The sequence below is a fragment of the Didymosphaeria variabile genome (genome assembly GCF_027946475.1).
Source record: "Didymosphaeria variabile strain IMI 356815 chromosome Unknown scaffold_3, whole genome shotgun sequence".
NCBI classification, from domain to species: domain Eukaryota; kingdom Fungi; phylum Ascomycota; class Dothideomycetes; order Pleosporales; family Didymosphaeriaceae; genus Didymosphaeria; species Didymosphaeria variabile.
In genome coordinates this window covers 4,277,187-4,297,347 of record NW_026611622.1, presented here as the reverse complement: position 1 = coordinate 4,297,347, position 20,161 = coordinate 4,277,187, and the positions used below count along the sequence as shown (strand labels likewise).

Below are 20,161 nucleotides of genomic sequence, written 5' to 3'. Positions count from 1 at the left end.
GGTCCTACGGATATCCTTTCTGGATGGAGTAGCTTTCGTTCGGAACGTAAAATGCATATATACTCAAGAGGACAACGAGCACTCACAGCATCCCATCAACAAGATACCTCTTTCCCTGACCCAAATAACGGTTCTATTCACTACCACACTCCAAGATGCAGTTTTTCATCACTTTGATCACCTTCGCCAGCCTCGGTCTGAATATCCTACATGGTCAGGCCGCGTCGATTCCTGTGGTTGGCTTAGCTCGCCGCGACGAGTCCATCAGCCATGCCTATCGCTCTGTCACCAACGAGAAGCGTCAGCATGAGTATGGAATTAACACGGATGAGGTCGCCAACGAGAAGCGCCAGCATGAGTATGGCGTTGATGCAGACGAGCTCGCCAATGAGAAGCGCCAGCACGAGTATGGCATTAACACTGACGAGGCTGCCAACGAAAAGCGCCAGCATGAGTACGGCATCGATGCAGACGAGGTCCCCAACGAGAAGCGCCAGCACGAATATGGCATTAACACAGACGAGGCTGCCAACGAGAAGCGCCAGCATGAGTATGGTGTTGATGCGGACGAGGTTCCCAACGAGAAGCGCCAGCACGAATATGGAATTAACACAGACGAGGCTGCCAACGAGAAGCGCCAGCACGAGTATGGTGTTGATGCGGATGAGGTCTCCAATGAGAAGCGCCAGCACGAGTATGGTATTAATACGGACGAAGTCGCCAACGAGAAGCGCCAGCACGAGTATGGCGTTGATGCGGACGAGACCGCATGATCCAAGAGCGATAACACGAACCGGCACATCTATCTCTCAACTGCAGATATCTGCATTATCGCATGCACAAGCTTCACAAACGTCTATGACGTGTTCCACGGGCGAGCATCGTAACCAACCAACTTTGCGCCCTTCTAAGCGTTTGATTTTTTGATTTCACCACATTCGTTACATAGCGAAATACATATAAACGCAGAATATAGCAGAAATCTGCTGGAGTTCTCCTTTTTGCAAATAAATGCCTTGTTTCCTGTCCTTCCACACCATGTACTGCATGCTATCAAAACATAACTGCTCTCATTGACGCTCTTAACGAGCAACCCGCTGATTCCTCTGACGCTAGGTGACTAGATACTCCTGGGCTCTTTCTAAGAAATTTTGCTACGTTTAGGCCTTTCATTACGCTAATTTTGCGTTGAAGTTGGCTTGTTGACGGCTTCTTTAACCTGGGATTGTAATTGTGTCGGGAAGTACACACGTCCAAGGCGGATCTTTCGTCGAGGTACGATCTTTGAGCAGTAGCACTTCGAAGATTACTACGGGTTTGACAAGAGACTAATCGAGAACATCGCAACTGAACATCTGCACTGTTTGTAGCTATACTGCCTTTACTTTAAATCACAGTACTTGAACAAGAGTATGAAGACGAGGCGATCTATTGCACAAAAGTGTTCTCGGGTGTATTAGGAGTAGAAACCGATCACGTGATAATAGCGGCTTCCAGCTAGTAGCCGTGTTTGTCCATGAGCTCACCGCCATGTCCTCGGTTCCTTGTCCAGTCAAGCTCTCGTTTTTGGCTTGAGCGTACAAAAAATACATGTTTAAAAGCAAAACATACATGATCATTGCAGGAATCGACAGCGCTATAACCTGTGTCTACAGGTACTCATCGGGCATCGGAATCAGCGTCTCGTTATAAGCCGCACACATAGCCGGATGTTCCTCGGGCAGAGTATTCATTTCAGTCATCTTGACGTCCGTGCACTATCTCTGCGTCAGCATACGCGGTACAACTGGCAGACCAGAGGAACTGACATGATGCTCCACATTCCCCGTCTTCGGATCCGTCGCCTCGAAGTACATGACTCCCATCTCGTCGGCCTCAGTCTCAAATGGTATCGTAACGTTGACACATAGCTGCCCCGAAGGCTGAATGGGCACATTTTCTAAGATGATGTGGGGAAAGTCGTTTCTCTTCTTTGGCACTCTGTGTCGGGTGTAAAGAACGGTTACAAAGTCCCCAGGATGTCCGGAGAAGGAGAGGAAACTACGGGAGCGGCGAGAGTACCTTTGGGGATTGTGTATTATCTCCCCTTCTTTGCATCAGCTCACGCTGCTGCTGGACCGGAAACGGAAGAAAACATACCGCAGAAAGGGTTGTATTGATCTAACCCTGGCCGAGTCTTCAGGTTTGGACCGCGGGACATCCATGGATACTGGACGTGGAAGCCGGCGTGCGCCGCGGATGAGTAGTTGATGCTGAGGACAAGCAGGAAAGTGATTGCTGCGAAGAGTGAAGGCATGATTGATAGAGATCACGTGTAGTATGTTTCGGTGAGCGAGTATTAGATGAGATGTTCCCAGACTGTATAGGCCCTTTTCAGTGTTCTAGTTCCGGCGCCGGTGTAGGTGGAGGTCCGGGTGAGCGTTTCGGGGTAAGTTCAAGCACGGGAAGAGGTTGTCAGCTGGCCTGTATTCAGTGCGCGATTGCCAGCAGCAAAGTGTATGCATGATCCCTGTTTGAATCTAGTGCAGGCGCTAATAGAATACCACCTCTAACCGACCCTTTTGCCCGACGAAGAACAACGCTAAGACTCCTCTGAAAGAATGAGTATTTGTAACTATCTGAAACAGACCAAAACGGGCCGAATTACCTAGGCGCCCATGTCCTTTCGGACCTTTTCCCCGTGGACCTTGCACAGGTCGGTCCGTCCCGCCCTCTTCGCCGCGATTCGCAAACACTACTAGAAGGGTATGCATACTGCATCTACCTCAGTAGGGCAATGCTCGGGCCACCTGGCATAGGGACGTGCAGGGGTGTGGTTTGGCCGTGCAGAGTCGGCACCTGTGCAATCACCTCATTCCTCCAGCCCACAACTGTTGACAAAAGCCGAGTTTTCGATTGATCATACCCGTTTCTCTCTTCCGGACGTGGTAAGGAGCCAGCCGTTTAGGTATGACGCAGTCACGATTGCTACCTGCTGGTGGCCACTGCCTGGTTTAATCTTGCCTTCGCTCACGGCGTGCACCCTCTCTCCTCTCGTTCTACTCCTCAGCCCTCAGCCGTCCCTCGTAATGTTTTCCTCCAAAGCAAAGTCCAACTCATCCAAGTATGCCCCCTTTCCGTTACAAAATGATGGCGAGGACTCCATCGCAACTCATGAGATGCGTTCTTCCTCCGAGGACGACCAATCCGTTCCCTTACTGGAAGCCTCGGATAACCTCTCCGCCTTCCCACCATCCAAGTCCTCCCAGCTGCCCAAATTCATTCTCTACTTCTCCTTCGCACTGGCGCTATTATCAGCAGTGAACGTCGCCATTCTCCCCGCCACACTGTCAAAGTACCAGGCTTATCCCTTCTCCGACTCCGAGCTCGAGGCGCTCCCATATGGCGACGCTAGGCTGGGATTAGATAGGGCAGAGAAAATGATACCACCTCCGCAGTTCTATCACCATTCTTGGCCGGATAGGATTGCACGAGTGAGCCGGAAGTTGAAAAATGCCGTGTGGGGTCAAGGTGTGCAGGTCTATGTCACTGTCGAGGTCCGTATTTCACACTTGCTCTTTTATTGCTTTTAATAAGTCATCCGCCCATTCTCTATTTCTACCGGTATGTGTGCAGCTGTTGACGTTGCAGAAGGACTCGACAATTATGCGCTTTCCCATCCCTTCCTCTGGCGTCAATGCCTGCGCTCTCTCGTGGAGACTGCCTCCTGAGACATCTCCGCGTGTCAAGGACGTCACAACTAAGGGAGATATCACGGAAATCGAAGTATGGCAGCTTATTGCGCCCTCAGCAACCTCTGCTACCGTCTCTTCCAATATGGATGAGCTCGACTATGACACCTTATCATACTCGACCCTTCCCGTGAGGGGAGAGCTTCTCGGCGTAATAGATCTTACAGTCAGGCCCAATAGCACAACACTGGAGTTCGCTTGCCCCAGCGACGCGGAAAATTTAACAGTGGAGTTGAGGTGCCAGCGCGTGGGGTGTCACGTGAGCTTTATGCAGATTGATATGGCGCCGAGACTTGGATTCGAATTGGTGAGAAGGAAATTATGAGCGCTGAAAAGTGATGTATTGCTTTCAATCAGTATCGTAGTTCACATAGAATGGAATTCCTCTCTATGTTCGGTGACTTCGAATCATAAGTCACACAGCCCCAGTGCACTCACCTCGGCCGGCGGGATACTGAATTGATAGCTCTCCCGCACAATGAATTGGGCCTAAAACACATCTCCCTCTGCAAGTTTGGAGTATCTACAATGATTATTGTGATTCTAAGTTCTAAGTTTGCGCTATTACAAACAAGGGATGTAGATCCTTGTCAAACAAGGCAGCCAATAGGCTGAAACCGTCTATTTAAACATAATGACTCAATCCATCCCTCCATCACCACACAGCTACGTAAAATCACTGACTTCTTTTTCCCCGAACAACTATCGAGCACGACATGTCCACTCAACTCGACGCCACCTCTATTGCCCGTATCTCCCTACACGACCCCGCCCACTTCAGCATCCAACACTCCCAAACCAGCCACCGCCTGGGACTCGTGCAACACTGGAACATCCTCACGGGCTCGAAGGTGCTGGAAATCGGATGCGGGCAGGGGGATTGTACGACTGTCCTTGCCCATGCTGTGGGCGAGCAGGGTAGCGTGGTGGCTGTCGATCCAGCGGAATTAGATTATGGTGCGTCCTTTCGCTGTCCACCCTGCTACTTATTCTGGCGGTCCGACTGGAAATCAGCGGACTGATGCGCCTGCAGGTTCCCCATATACTCTTGGCCAGGCACAGGGCCACATCTCGCAAGGCCCCCTAGGAAGGCGGATTACGTGGGTTCGACAACCCCCCCTAGACTATCTCTCATCTCTCCCCTCCCCATCTTCCACCTCTTCGTCACCTGTCTGCGAAAGCAAGACCTTCGACGCCACAGCGCTTGTCCACAGTCTATGGTACTTCAGCTCTCCTTCGCTGATCTTGTCCACCTTCCGCGCCCTCAAACAGCACAGCAAGCGTCTCCTCCTTGCTGAGTGGTCGTTGGTAGCAACGCACCCCTCTGCCCAGCCTCACGTACTAGCTACGCTCGCCCAGGCAGCGCTGGAGTGCCGCAAACCCAAAAGCCATTCGAACGTTCGCACGGTGCTGGGGCCAAAGCGGCTTACTGAATTGGCCCTGGCTGCTGGGTGGCAGCTGGAGAGCGAGACCCGCGTGCAAAGCCGGGAGGGCTTGGATGACGGAAAATGGGAAGTATCTGCATGTCTTTCACCCTCGTTTGAAAGAGAGGTTGACGATCAGGTACGTGATGAGAGGGAACGGGAGGTAATTCTTGCATTGCGAGATGCGTGTAAGGCAAGCGTAGAGTGTGTACAAGGAGGTCGGGATGAAATTAAATCGATGGACGTGTGGGCTGGCAGTTTTATTTGACTAAACCTATGGATTACCGGAGTGACGCTCGACAAAGAGCTGCAGTCCTGCAGTTCAAGGCACAACTCGCAGGCAAGTGTAAGCAGTTATGGCATCAGTGTTGGGGTCTCATGTATTTTTGTATTGAGGTGTATTTGTCTATGTTACATCAGCTGACAATCTAAGCTGTAAAGTACTCGAACCATGTGAAGCTCACAGCAAGCAAGGCCAACAAGGTAGCACTGGCCCCGCGGCGACTCAACGGACTTCGCCGAAGACGATCAGGCAGATGGCTAGGAGCGCGACGCTGGCCAACTCTAAGCCGCTGATAAGTTCTTTGTACAAAGTTAGCTGGAGCTATTGCTATTGCGTCAGCATTTCCAAGAATTCATAATTGATTCAAGCTAGGCATGGATTTCTATTTGCTACAGTCTTCCCCTGGCTTGGAGGCCTAGTGTTGGGTTCGTGTACGAATACGAAGGATCGCCAGATCAGCAGTGCCTAGCTATCATACAGATTTCGTTGTTGCAAACCCTCTAATCCTCCCGCCTTGGTCCGAAGCTAGGCGTCCGAGCGTGCGGGAAAGACTGTAAGACTCCACAATCACGCCGTCGGAGTAGGGTGAAGCTCCTATTGGTCAACTAATTTCTATCCGACAAGCGTCATTCTTCGTTTAGTTAGGCCCGGCTCGGCCCGGTAAGCAAGCGAAAGTCTGCATTGGACAGATCATGCAATCATGTTCCATTCAAGTGATGAACGTTACCGACATGCCTCCGAGAATCACCCCATATCATACAGGCCCTGTGAGCGGGGTGAGCAGATCTAGACCTAGCTGGATTATCAATATGTACAGATCTATGCGTAGGTGACTATGCCATGGCTAGTTCCTAGCAATAGAGGTCTTTCCGTAGCTCTCGATGGAGGCATAAACCACATAAAACAAGGGTAGAAGGTGCTTCAAGTGGAATGTTCTTATCCAAGTCACATTTCCTCTGACTTTCCTTCAGGTCACACGTTTTTCCAAGCTATATTCCCGACATCTATTGTCAGCACAAACACAAAAGTCAACGAGAACGTACACCAGGTACTATTACCGTCCTTTAAACGTCTGAAGTATAAGACAACATCGGACGACGTGGTTATGTAAGTGAATCTTCGTAGCTATATGAGTTGATTTTGGCATGTTGATAAAGCATAGTCGCCGACACGGGTTTTAGGCATGTTTGGGATCATAAAGCGCCAAAAATATGATCAGATTGTCTCCGAGGAGCAGCCTGTCGGGGGGGAAAGGCGGTTTCTCGACAAATATTTCATTAGATGTGTTCTTGTGAGCGTTGCCTCAACGTTTTGTCTCATTGCTGGCCTTCTGGTTTTGATTTACCTCGGTCAGAGGCCAGGAAGTGAGGACGAAAGAACCACGGAATGCGGTGTTAGCTTGGCTGAGTTTGAGGCAAACGGATGTGTGTTTGATGTGTTAAGCTACACCTGGATGCCTGCCCGGTGCATAGACAATGCGACTTCTGGGGAATTTCGATCGTGGCTCTCGGATCCGCGGAGGATTTTAGGTCCATTCCCGTTCTTCAAAAAGGAGTCGGAGGGGTCATCGCTCGCGGAAAATCGACTTTCCAGCGAAGTGGATGTTGGTCAACGTTTGGATATGGAAATTTGGTCCTCTATGGAGGAGCACCTCGCGCACTGCCTGTTCATGTTCCTTCACGTTTCACGTGTTGCGCTTGGCGAAACGCCCCGTTGGACTTCGGATTCCCATCCCCATGCGGAACATTGCTTTCATGCAATATGGAAAGGGCTTGATGGCACTTGGAACTTCAATGAAGAGAGACGAGCGGATCAGAAGATAGAGCTTGGGGTGTCGAGTTGTTGAGTATCGCATCATAATTAAATACATGACTCAGCTTGAAGCATTTGTATTACATGATTGATTAGAGATACCAATGAAGTTAACCCTTCGTTGAACAACACTGGATCTTCTAAGCGAATTTCTGTTACGATCCACAACGACTGGTTCCGTCGTTAGGAATGTCTAACAATGCAGCCCAGCAATTACGTTCGCTAAGGGATGATTAGAAGTGAGCAAACACTCAGTTTTAGCACTGCTGGACGAGCTGCTGAACGAGCTGACTGTCGCTAGCGATTGCGCAGGCAGCCGCTGACCAGAGTAGAAACCGCCGGTCTATGTTGAAGTACCTGCAGCTACTTCGCAGCACGGTGCAGGACCTTGTCCGCGTTATAAGCAGAGAGTTCCGCGAGGACAAAGTCTCGGCAAAGGTAGTGGCAACGGCGTAGGTGGTATCCTTCAGCCGGATCTATAAGCACAATGCAGTGGCAGCGGACTTGCTAGGGTTCACGTTGTGTGTGGAGTGGAAGGCTATACCGAGATCGCTAATGCTAAGGGTACAGTCGAAGCTCGGACGGAGGAGGCTATTGGTACGCTCTATGGACACTCGTTCCTGGAAAGATGAGACAAAGACGGCCGGTAGGCGGAACAAGACAGTGACAGCACATTAAAGACAGACGACAAGGAGTGCTACGACATTTTTTACCTCATGTATCTAGCGACTTGGATCTGGATTGAGCAGTACGGTGACCTAGCAAAAGTAGTATATGAAGCCGTGCGGCATGTAGTAGAAGTCTTCTTATCTAACAATTACGTGATTTGCAAGTGTGGAGAGCACATCTGCCGCACGCGGTATGACTGCTAGAGGTCGAGCAAGACTACGAAACGGAAGCGAAGTTGAGGCTGTGTTTGTGACATGGTCGATGTTTGGACGACGATGGGACGATCCAAGAAGAAGTGACGTGGCTGGAGAGATGTCATAGAACTCAGGAGCTTTTTGGGCGAGGATGACCCGGGGCTGCTGTCCGCGCAATACGAACTCGCAATACGAACTCGCAATAACCTACCGCAAAGATGGGCAAGTAAAGAAGGCGGTAAAGCTGCTGGACGCGGTGAAAATAAGAAACGAGGTGTTCCTGCCAGATCACCCCTCGCGACTGGCGTCGCAGCACCAGCTCGAAATTGTATACCGATCAGACGGACAAGTGGAAAAGGCTGTAAAACTTCTCCAGTACATGGTCTCTGCCGAAGCTGATTCTCTTCGAGATGACCATCCTGCGCGACTGGTATCAGTAATATGCCGCCAAGCTAGCCATCGAGTGAGGCGAAACATCCTCGTATGCGTCTCTCGAGAGCCTTACGACGGCTGACTATGCTAATTCTTTCATGCAGCAGTGAGTTTAACTGCGGCATATATTGTTCTCCTCCACTCGTATGTAGCGAATGCAGGAGCCTGGCTGGATGAAAGCTAGAGGTCTTCTGACGAGAGTAAGAAAAACAAATTGTTTTTCTCTGAGCGAAGAGCTGTTCAGAACACCTAATATACAGATCACCCGTTTATTATCGTTTGCACAAAGAATGTGCCACCTTCCACAGCGCTAGAATCAGAAGTTATACTAATGTAGTGACTATAGGGATTAAAGCATTGGTTGAAACCTGTTAAACTTATATTTTGGGCCTAGTGGAGCCTAAACTAGGGTATTAACTTATTAAAATAAGCGTACTAGAGTAGATAAGCCAACAATTCGCACCCTATAGTTACTATATTAGTTGAGAATTCTCCAATTGCTGATTCCAGCGCCGTAGGATGTAGCACAATCTTTCTGCAAAGCACCGATAATACTGTAAGACAACAACGAAAGATTACGGCCCAACTAGAATCAGCGTTTTGCTTCCTAAATTTTAGCCCTACATGCCAGAACAAAGATCATTGGGATGGGCCACCATCCTTCCTGGGCCATGACGCTGTACTGAAACAAAGACATCGGTCCTGTCAGTCATCTAACAGCCACTCGCATTAGTCACGAAACCTACAGCGCACGCCTCAACTTTCGAGGGACTAAAAGATTGATAGGCCGCATTGTCTTAGTTTGTACTCACACTGTAAATCAAATCAAGGGGACATTTGCCCTTTTGCTCTGACCGCTGGGGATTTTTGTACTGCATGAGTCCCCCCGCCTAGGACAACTGCGTTAATGTTTACAGATGTGCCGCGCCAGCCAAACTCCCCACCTGACAATGTCTTCGACCTGAATCGGCCCACGAAGGACCTAATTATGACTCGGAACGTTCATGTTGCAAAGAGCCTCTCCACATGAATTTTCATAGCAAGATTTTCTCCAACTAGGTATTCCGGTGATGGTTCTTAGAATTGCTCCACAATAGTTCGTGCCAACATGTCGTAATCTGGCGCATTCTCTAGGTCGCAAGTATCTTTGAACAGGGTCTATGCGTGCCTTCCTTCTTCATTTCCTTCGCCACACGTGATTCGGCTTCTCTACTCACTTGCAGGTGCCAGACTTCTGAGTTGGATCTGTCCTTCATAGGCCCAACATCAACGCCAAAGTCGTTGTTCTTCCACATTGTTCCCTTCTTTCCTTCGGTGAGCGCGTCCAGTTTTTCGTATTTCCTTACCATATTTCTTAAGCAGATCCAACATAACAACCTTTTTCATGAGATGAATACGATATCTATTGGGAGGCCTATGGTTGCTATCCTTACTCTCGTCGCCCTAACCGTTCGCTTTTGGTCCGCAACTTGACTCAATGTTGAGGGCGCATTGGATGGAGTATTACGAGCTGGGTACTGGGAACACTGGTACGATTCGAGGCGCGTAAGTACAGTTCGCAGTGCGGACCCTTAGCAGCGCGGCACTGCTCGTTCCAACGCTTGCTCTTGACCTCTCAGCTCTGGCAACGCATGGAGCTCGATGTATAAGAACTCAATGTGTTCTTCACTCTCATATTCAAGCTCTCGAGCGAAACCGTTATCAGGCTCAAGGGATGGCGGTGCATGCGAGCTAACTGGGCACTTAGGCGTAGTCCCAGATTCTTCGATGGTAGTATAACACGGCTTGCCAGACGGAACTGTTGCCACTGAACTCGAGACGGGGAGAGATCGATGGTTCTCAGGTGGAGTTTGGAGGCTCGTCGTGGGAGTATGCGATTCTTTGCAAGCTCGAATCGTATTGACTGAGTATTATCAATGAATTAGTCTTACGAAATTGGGGAGGTCGTGGTATACGCTCTGCCTGTGCATGCCTGCCTGCATAGTCCCTGTCGCTCAGACGCATTTCATCCACAGCTGATTGTACAACCTCGTTGTCAATCCCCGCTTGCACTGCTTGCCGGCGCTCTTGATCCGGAAGCTCTGAACATTGTCAGTCTTCGATCGACGATGATACCAGTGGACCAAACATACCACCTGTCGTCATGACCCACACCTATCACAACACCTTTGACGCGTAGAGTGGCTGTGGGTCTGCGTGTCGCGAAACTGTGTGTGAGAGCGTCTAGACTTGACATGCTATCCTGTTATAAGACAGATCTCCTGAAAACGTAGGCTATCTGGTGGGGGAAACACGCCTTTTACAGCTACTCCTCGCCCAGCTGATGAAGCTCTAGAACCTACTATGGTGTCAAGCGAAAGAGGTGTGGGTGAAGTATGTGGCGTTGCCCTGGACATTTCAGCCAAGACTATGACTGAGAGCATGAGAGCCTACCAAACCTGCTGATCGATTATCTCAACCAATCCACACCCCTGTACGCGCGCACAGGTGCATGCTAACTCCTCCGTGTCCACTGACATTACTTTCGCCGGACCTCATGATACGCGTTATACTGGTCGTCAAGCAGCATTCGTGAGGAGTTTTCCGTCCTGTAACCGGCCTCCTTACGCTATCGCGTCCAATCGAAGTTGCGATATCAAGACTTCACAAGAACAACAAATATGCACGGGCCACCCATTCTGCTTTGTTGTCAGTGGCACAGGGAACGTGGCAGAAGATGCATACAGGAGGACGGTCCGTACCGCCCACCAGGCCCGGCAAAAGGCGAGCTCTTGAGACAAGACGGCGACATGCGCAGTGGTGAGCCAAAGAGAGATTCGTGAAGCAGTTCTCAGGGATGGCGTGAAGCGGATTGGGGGCATCTTCAACCAGCTATTAGCGGTAGGCTATACATGCATGCATGACAAAAGGCCTTTGGACCCTTTAATATGGCCATGCGAATAGTCGCAGTATGCAGCATGAAATGGCTGGCAAAATGTTGTTTGGGCAACCAACGCCCGCGTAGTATACAATATATCATACAATCTGCACCTCATCCCTACTCATGCCAGCGCTCGCTCTCAATTTGAGCATTTAGTCGTTTTAACTCGTTCAGTTTCTCAAACAGGTGTAGAAGCGGGCACACGTTCTCGTTCTCGATCGACTCTTGCTCTTCTGGAGTCGTGCGCGAGGCTTCAGGGTGCTTAGACGATATATCGGACTCGACAAGAGATGGTTTTTTTGGCTCGTCAGCTCGGACTGTATCGACTGCGCTCGATGCGCTCGATGCGGAGTGTTCAGTCGGCACTTGAGTTTTCGCTGAGGGCGTAGCCTCACACGCTTGAGAAGTGGTAACTACATGTATGTGTTAACTCGAGTCGACGAGCTTCAGGCTATCTCCAACATACACCCCCTTCTTGAAGTAATCCCAGTCTCCGACGGTCTGCTTCGACGTACAGAAGATTCTTCGCCGGCGGTACTTGGGTGGCTTCTCTGCGCTGCTTGCAGACGTTCTTTCTGCAGGAGTTCTATTCATGCTCAATACTGCGTAGGAATGCCCACAACAATGGAGACCTACTTTTCGCCATCTTGCGCCAAAGGTGTTGCGAATTTTCTTGCTGGGCCATACTGCAGACGACACCTCGGCTGAGAAAAAGACACTGACTTTCTAGGGGCTGAACTGACTCTTGATAAGGACTGTTTTGATATGAGTACAACGAAATTTTGATCAGTTTGATGTAGACCATGAGAAGTGAGGACTAAAAATACTGATGAAGCATCCCTTTTAACTGTGTATCTTAGGTGGACGATTTTGATGCCTCAGGCCAACATGACGAGCCTGCACGGATATCTTGTGGTTACACAAAAATCCTACGGATGCTGATCTAGCATGGTTTCGTACACGCACCTAGTTCTACGAAATTATACCCGCAGCCGCGCAGTGTGTACACCATGTGCCCTGTACAACGCTAAGTCAGTGGAATGGCACTTCCCATCATGCAAGCCTCATGACCTGTGCGTACGCAGGAACTTGATCGAGATACCGAAGTCTTACATGGTCGGATCTCCTCTGTTTCTGGACCCTCTAAGATGCACGGCGCTGTGATCATCGCAACGTGATTGAGCCAAATTGTTGGTCACGCCGGCCTTCCCCTAAATCTGCTTCTGGAAGCGTTGTCTGCTGAGCGACGTTATTAGTTCCTAGCTTTCGCTGCATCTATCTACGCTGTGGCCCATTGGTCAACTGCGTCCTTGCCATCTGCTGCATGATTGTCCAGGATAGAACGCCCAAAGAAGTTGCATGCTGCACGTGGACTATAGGACACCGTTCACACACAGGGTACACACCGCCAATTGCTTAATCCCTGTTCACGTCTCGCGCTGCGAGATACATTGATGATAATGTCTCAGATGTTTGAAGTCTGGTTGACTTCTTCATGATTTCGCTTCGCAGTAGTGCTTATTCGGGCCGTTTAGGCTCGGTAAAACCAGATGAGTGCGCTGTGATGTGCGGATCGTCAGAGCCGCCTCCAAGAGGCTGTGTTGATTCTTTGAAGCTGGGTAGAAGTCATGTATGCAGGTTACAATTCCACCTTTCCCAGGAGGTTATGGGTGGGCACTAACAGTCCTCCATCTAATGAGAACTGGCATTGGAGTTCTACCCGTACAAGTGATTTCAGTCTGCCGTACAGCCCAGCTCTTCTTATTCCACATAATACGCTCGATGTAATTCGAAACCCTGGCACACACCATGGTGGTGAGGGGGCTGTAGTCTCGTACTATCGAGCTATCTCGCCAGAAGACCCAATACCGCATCATACATTTAATACGTATGCCTCAATGCATGCCAATGACTCGGGGAATAAAAGGCTAAGCCATGGGTTATACCCGGCACCCAGGGTAGAGTTCGCTTCTGCAGCTTAGGTGCGGGTTACCTTTCCACCATACATTTCTCCAAGGTTATCGATCCTTCACATTGGACGCACAACAGCTATTTCGGAAGCAAAGCAGGAGCTCGACACACATCGATGGTGCGAAACGCCTCTTCAGGCGCAAGATCACCCTTTGACTGGGCGAGCCTAATCAATGAGGGGGACCCCTTAACACCGATGGTTCTTGTGAACCTGCGAATTGCATGAACCATGGTTTAGTAAGACGAAAGGACTCCCTCCGTAATAGTATTCTGTAGTCCAGCTCCCGCGTGTGAACCAACTGAGTAGAAGAGTCACATTCCAAGCCCCTCTCCAGCCGAACCCGAGAGATCATAGCTGGCAATTCTTCAAAGCGTCATTAGCTGCAACATCGGCGCAAGACGTGTGCCGCTGCTTTAGAATTTTGTCCTGTCTTAGAACATGGAAGCAATTCTCATTAAGAAGATCCCGTAAGATGATAGGCGCTAACACACCTGTTACCGTCGTGACAAGAGTCAGGGTCCTCTCATCTTGCAATTTTTATTCTAGAAGGTTTCCCGAACATTGCGTAGAGCTCGGTAAGGGAGGCTCGGGGCGGCTGATCCTGCACGGTCCGAGCAACGAAAGCCGAATCGGCTCGGTAATTGGACTGAAACATCGAATCGAATACGGTGCATATGCAGGCAATCAGGGGCCTGAAATTTGGAGGACTCTCGTTAGACGGACTGCTTGGTGTAGGCAAACATTGGCATGCGGCGTAGCTGGCAAGGTTCTGATCCTTCCCCCAAAAAAACGACAGCCGAGACCCAAGACCTTGTCACCCTGTGCTTCTCACGCCCATTGACGCTTTCGCCTCGGAAGTGGATATTGTTCCCCGGCGACAAACGTCTGACGCCGATCCCACGGGCTATCATGATCGACAAGGCGGTTACGGTGCCGCTCCGCGTACGTCTACGCGCGGGCGGTCCGCCATCGCTACGATCTCTTCCTTCTAGAAGGTTGTTTAGCCCTTGGCTTTGACGCATCCCGCTGGATACCCCGGCTCCCTTTCTTCCCTTCAGTTGTTTGGCCCCCAACCATCCTCCACCGCCATAGACCCCGGGAAACCGGCCATCGAAGAAGTAGCCAATCTCGGCAGGATCGGTCGTCTACAGATCGCGGTCGTCTGCCCGGCTCACCGCACTTCTCGATTTGGTAAAAATGGCGACGAGTCGCAAATCAATCGGCCGATGCTTTAGTTGCTTAATTGGGTGTTCGCTTGAATTGACTGAAACAAAACAGCAGGTCCTTCTTTGCGCAAAGGTCAGGCAATGCTTGATGTAGTTTAGCAGGTGTTGGAGGACGTCAGTCGTTGCGGAACGCCACAAAGCGAGCCTTGGTGCATAAGCGCTAGTGCACCGCTAGATTAGCATTCACCACGTGGAGGACCCACACACAAGGATCATGTCGAATCAATGTTGCGCGGCACAGCGGCGCACATCAGCAAGCATGTGCGTCCCACACTGGCGAAGCAGGTCATAGCACACTATATCGCATCAGGTCACGTCAAATTGCTTCCCGTTCCTTTACATTGTTTCCCGTTCCTTTACATTGCTTCCCGTTGTTTTACATTGCTTTACGTTGCTTTACGTTGCTTTACGTTGCTTTACGTTGCTTTACGTTGCTTTACGTTGCTTTACGTTGCTTTACGTTGCTTTACGTTGCCTCTTTCAAGAGCTGCAAACCAGCATGATGCATTGCTTTGACCATAGAGAGGGACCTAATGACCCATTTTGATTATAAGTACACAACCCGTTGCGCCACACAAGCACCTGCCGAGGAACTAATCGCAAGAGTGGGAGTCAGGGTACACCATAGACTGCGTCAAAAATCCAGAATGGAAATGAGATCAAAATGAGAATGGAAACCTTGCAGCATAAACGCTAGCGCGGGTGCTGAATTAGTGTTCACCGCGGGAGGGACCCACTTATGATCGATCACGTCGAATCAATGTTGCGCGGCACAGCCGCGCACATCAGTAAGCATGTGCGTCCTATACTGGGCGTTGGTGTTTCTCTAGGCGAAGCAGATCATAGCACATTAGATTACCTCACATTAGATCAGATCACAACACATCAGATCACTACACATCAGATCGCATCACGGAGAGCAGTCTTCGACGGTGGGCTGAGTTCAAGAGCGAAAAAGACATGTTGTCAGGGTGCATTGACTTGCAAGCAATATCTTAGGATCGCATAGCCTTCAAGGTCATTCGTCAGAAATATGTGACCGCAATATATTCTGTACCATACCTATGTATAAAGCATAGGTCATCCCTTTCTCTCCTCGTCGAAATGTACGCTCGCAAGTAGAGCATTCAATTTTCTCAATTCAAGCAACTTCTCATACATGTCTAGCACTGACATTGTGTCCTCACTTTCGGTTGTTTTGTCGTCCTCTTCGGTGCAACGTGTATCAGGCTCGTACAGTGTTGTATGCGATGCATCGCGGGATGTCGTGGGTTCGACATGTGGAGTGCGGCGTGCCTTGCCACATCGAACTATGTTCGCCGAATCTGTAACATGCGAAGACGTAGGATATTGAGGAGACATGTCGAGGTGTTTCGTAGGCGTATGTGCTTCGTTTTGAGCCCGACTTGGGTCAACTGAGAGTTGTCATTAGCTTGGCCTTCCTATGTCATGAGCGTGGGGCGGTCCAGAAACGTACCCTCTACCCGTGCAGGGATTCCAGTGTGTTCGCGGCTGCTCAGACACGTTTCTTTCACAGATTTGCTCGTACTGTTCTCGTTGTCGTGCATTCCTTGCGCTTCTTGCAGCCACTCTTCATTGGGAGGTTCTCCACAAACTTAGTACACATACGACAAGCGACGTAACTAACCATACTTATCAGCTGCCATCATGTCCCGTTTACTGGGCGTGGCACATATGAATATGCGTAATTTGAAGCATGCAACATCTTCTGCGAGAGTGGCCGGTCTTTAAATACCTGTTCTATGATGAGGCAAGCTGCCTCGCCCGGGCGAGGAAGACTCTCTCAAGGAGAACAAGCAGGCAGACTGCCTCGACAACAACCTCGAACGACGGACTTCACAGACGCGACTGCTCACCGCGACAGCTCTGAGATGTGCAAGTCATGTAAGATGTGGTCTTCAAGGTGGGTCGCATATGTCGTGTGACCTCTGTTCAGCAAAAGATCCAATCAACGGCGCGAATTCGAAATTTCACGATAACACAACACACTCAAAAGAAATATAGACTACCTTTTCGGGAACGGTGCAGTGGCACAGGCATGGTATACATATAGGTAAGGCCAGGGCAGGTCCAGTGAAGTGAGCGCGCAGCACGGATGGAAACGAGCGCAGCACGGATGGAAACGAGCGCAGCACGGATGGAAACGAGCGCAGCACGGATGGAAACGAGCGCAGCACGGATGGAAACGAGCGCAGCACGGATGGAAACGAGCGCAGCACGGATGGAAACGAGCGCAGCACGGATGTAAACGAGCGCAGAGCGTGGCAAACGAGCGCAGAGCGTGGGAAACGAGCGCGCAGCGTGGGAAGTGAGCGCACAGAGTGGGAAGTGAGCGCACAGATGTAGGGAAGCGGGCGAGCGGGCAGCAAGGTCGCGGAGGCAGACCCATCAGTACCACCTCTGTCTTTATGCTATTCCCAACTCATCCCCATCCCATTCCCCGTCCAGTCCCCGTCCTTTCTGTACCCTAGGCCGAGCGTAGCATGCGCTCTTTCTAGTAAGCTAACAAGTTCAGAAGCTCAACTTCACGAGACCCATCTCTAACACAGCTAAGGTGATACATTGATCAACAATCCTTAGCATTCTTCCATGGGACTATGGAAAACATGTCCAAGAAGTGCACGCCAAACAACGTGCTACCTCCAAAGATGGAAAAGCACTGTTTCCCTCGTTCAAACATCGCTTGTAGGTTGTGTAACAACCCAAGCACGCCTCCCATCTCAAACTCCATATCCTTATCTCTGCTCGTACCATCATTTTCTATCTGAACGCCGTCTGTCTTTCCTTCAGACTTCCAGATCATACTCCCTCTCCGACTCCCACATCCACCCCAATCCCCCGGTCTTCTCCTCTCCCTCCTCCTTCCACTGATAATTGTTCTTCCAATCCATACTCAGCTCCGGGGTGCCCATCCTCAACACCCTCTCCGCAACGTCAACGCCCACCTCGCCGGCTACCACCTCCGGAAAGGCACTAACCCACCGCCTATACGCGCTGCCCTCGACGCTGAAAGCGTTGTGCAGACTAGCGCCGTCGCCCACCCTACGTCGCGAACCGACTTCATCGAGGGAGTGAGATACCTAGACGCGCAGGTAAAGTCAGCCAAGTTATAAATGTGGAGATCGTAGGTACGAAGTGTTTTTGTCTAAGACAGATCGACTTTGTACCCGGGTATTGCGTACCCCGGTGAGCTGCGTGGCGATGTGCACGAGAAGCAGGTTTGAGAGGTCGATGTCGTGCTCTATGGCGGTGAGCATGTGGCGCAACTTGCTGCTGCTGAAGGACTCGTAGTTCATGTTGAGGAGCCTGTGGATGTCCACAAGCGCGGCTTGGATGGTGCGCCAGTTGGTGAAGAAGGCGTGGGTGGATCGAGGATGCACGGAGTCGAAGATGGCCTTCAAGGACTGGAGGATGGCTGGGTTGATTGGCGGAACGGGGCGGGTGGTGGGATGGATGTTGAGGTCGGACGGGGAGATGCCTTCCGCGCGGGTGTTGTAGGCGATGGCGGTGGGGTTGCGGAGGGCCAAGGGGGTCTCATGGCTGTGGGCGTGTTAGCAGTTACTTGATAGCGTGGGCTATCACAAAATGTTTGTTTGTTTGAGAGGGCTGGAAAGCTCACTAGTCGCGTCCAAGACGACGGTACTCCATCTCGTGCTTGTCGAGTTCTTTCTCGAGGCGCTGGACATTGCTCGCAGCCCAATTCAAGAGGTCTTTGTACATATCTGCAGTCATCTCTGGTGCAGTGTCCGAGTGCTCAAGCTGCGTGAGGTCCGACGGAAGACCAGACAGCCACTTGAACACACGGGGACTGACTTCGCAGCTGAAGTCGATGATATCGTCTACATAGATATCGTTAGCACGGATCGGGTCAAGTGCCTTGCGAGCTCGAATGGCCTTGACGGCTTCTTGGACTCTATCGAGCTCGCGTTGAACGGAAGGTGGGACAGGCATTGCTGCGGTAGAGAGGACGGATCAAGTGGATTCTGCTGGCGACGAGGGAGAGAGGGGCATAATAACCCAGGCGCGTTTGCGGCCATTGCGTTGGCCTAGGCAACAGTACCAAATCCTAAATTGGTTGTCGTGGTGAAAGAGGTTGCCGGTCGATATGGTGGCCTAGTGGGGAAATGAGTGAAAGCGCTCATCAACTCACAAAGTCCAGATCCCGCTATTTGTCCAGTCAGTAGAGCTTCATTGCTGATACGGGATATCAATACACAGAGACTGAAGGGAAAGCCCAGGCTCTTTTCGCCCTTCCTCTCTTGTCAAGATTAAGGTCGGCTACATAGTGAATGAGTGAAAGCGCGTGTTGACCCACAGAGTCTAGATCACCTGTATCTCCAGTCAGCAGAGCTCAAATACTGATACGGGATATCAATAAGCAGAGGCTGAAGGGGAAACCCAGACTCTTTGGTGCTCTCTCGTCGAGGTCGAGGTCGAGGTCGGTTATACAGCGAACAAGGTCGGCAAGCGACGTATACAATTATGTATCTTAGGGTACCTCACTTAATAATGGTATCTAAAGTTACGTCGTACTGTATAGTGGATGTTCTTACGCAAGAATTGCCGCCGCCGAGTCGTCCGAGGTATGCCTCCGCTGCCTGTAATGTTGTTCTAAATGCAGTGTTTTGGGTCAAGATAGACAATACGAAGACCAATTGTACTCGAGCTTCAACTTAAAAGTATACGTAACGTCGCTTCAGTGTTGTCTGCGCAGGCCACTTCGTAGTAAGATGTCATGTTTCATGTCTCACACACTGGACTCTAGGTAACCTGACTGAACATGCCATGGCTTCGGGAAATCAACAGCAAACCAAAAGACAAAGTGTTTACCAAGAACTCGACCTAGACCGATGCGCATCATGTGGACGTTCAGCCGACACTCTTCCAACAACGACACTCGAATCCCACTCGGTCGGCCCCAGCTCTTCGATCCATGGATCCAACAAATCCGCCAGTATATGCTTCCTTTTACGCCCGGCGCGGAGCTGCAACGCCGTCTCCGGCAGACACGAAGCCCACGCCCAAAAAGCCTCGTCATGTGCTACCCGCTGTTCCCTGGACGGTACAAAGCGTTCTTCCTGGTAAACGATCGAAACGCGCAGCTCCTCGAGCTTCGCTATATGTCCATGCAGCTCGCAGAGGATCCTCGTCAATTCGGAGACGAGATCTTGGCCAAACTCAGACGTATCGAGGGCTTGTAGTATGCGCTCACGATGGGTTACGTTGACATTTTGCAGGTCGGCCTTTGCGTTTTTGATCGTGTCTCGCAAACGAAAGCATGTCTGGAAACACGCGCGCTGACGTAGAGGCGTTGAACCGTTGAAAGCATCGGTGAGATAATGAAAAGCTTCGAATGGAGTGTCTGGATGCGCGCGTGCGTACTACGCTGATCGGTAGTAGCGCCCCCCAAGCTGTCGGTACGCTGCAAGCGAGTCAGTAAGGCCCAAAGATGTAGGCGCCTCATTGTAGATCCTGAG

At 50.6% G+C, this 20,161-nt stretch overlaps 2 protein-coding genes across 2 annotated transcripts; one reads left to right on the top strand and one right to left on the bottom strand.

Annotated features, from left to right (window-relative positions):
- Window positions 1–155: 155 nt before the first annotated feature.
- On the top strand, window positions 156–773 carry N0V89_004756 (uncharacterized protein; the record flags this gene model as incomplete). The annotated part of the gene is made up of 1 exon (XM_056213538.1): window positions 156–773. One exon carries the CDS (start codon window positions 156–158, stop codon window positions 771–773), a length of 618 nt encoding a protein of 205 aa, XP_056073846.1.
- A 16,697-nt stretch (window positions 774–17,470) lies between these two features.
- On the bottom strand, window positions 17,471–18,635 carry N0V89_004755 (uncharacterized protein; the record flags this gene model as incomplete). The annotated part of the gene is made up of 3 exons (XM_056213537.1): window positions 17,471–17,764; window positions 17,867–18,224; window positions 18,328–18,635. The coding sequence occupies 3 exons, from the start codon at window positions 18,633–18,635 to the stop codon at window positions 17,471–17,473; spliced, it is 960 nt and encodes a 319-aa protein (XP_056073845.1).
- Between the last annotated feature and the right edge of the window lie 1,526 nt (window positions 18,636–20,161).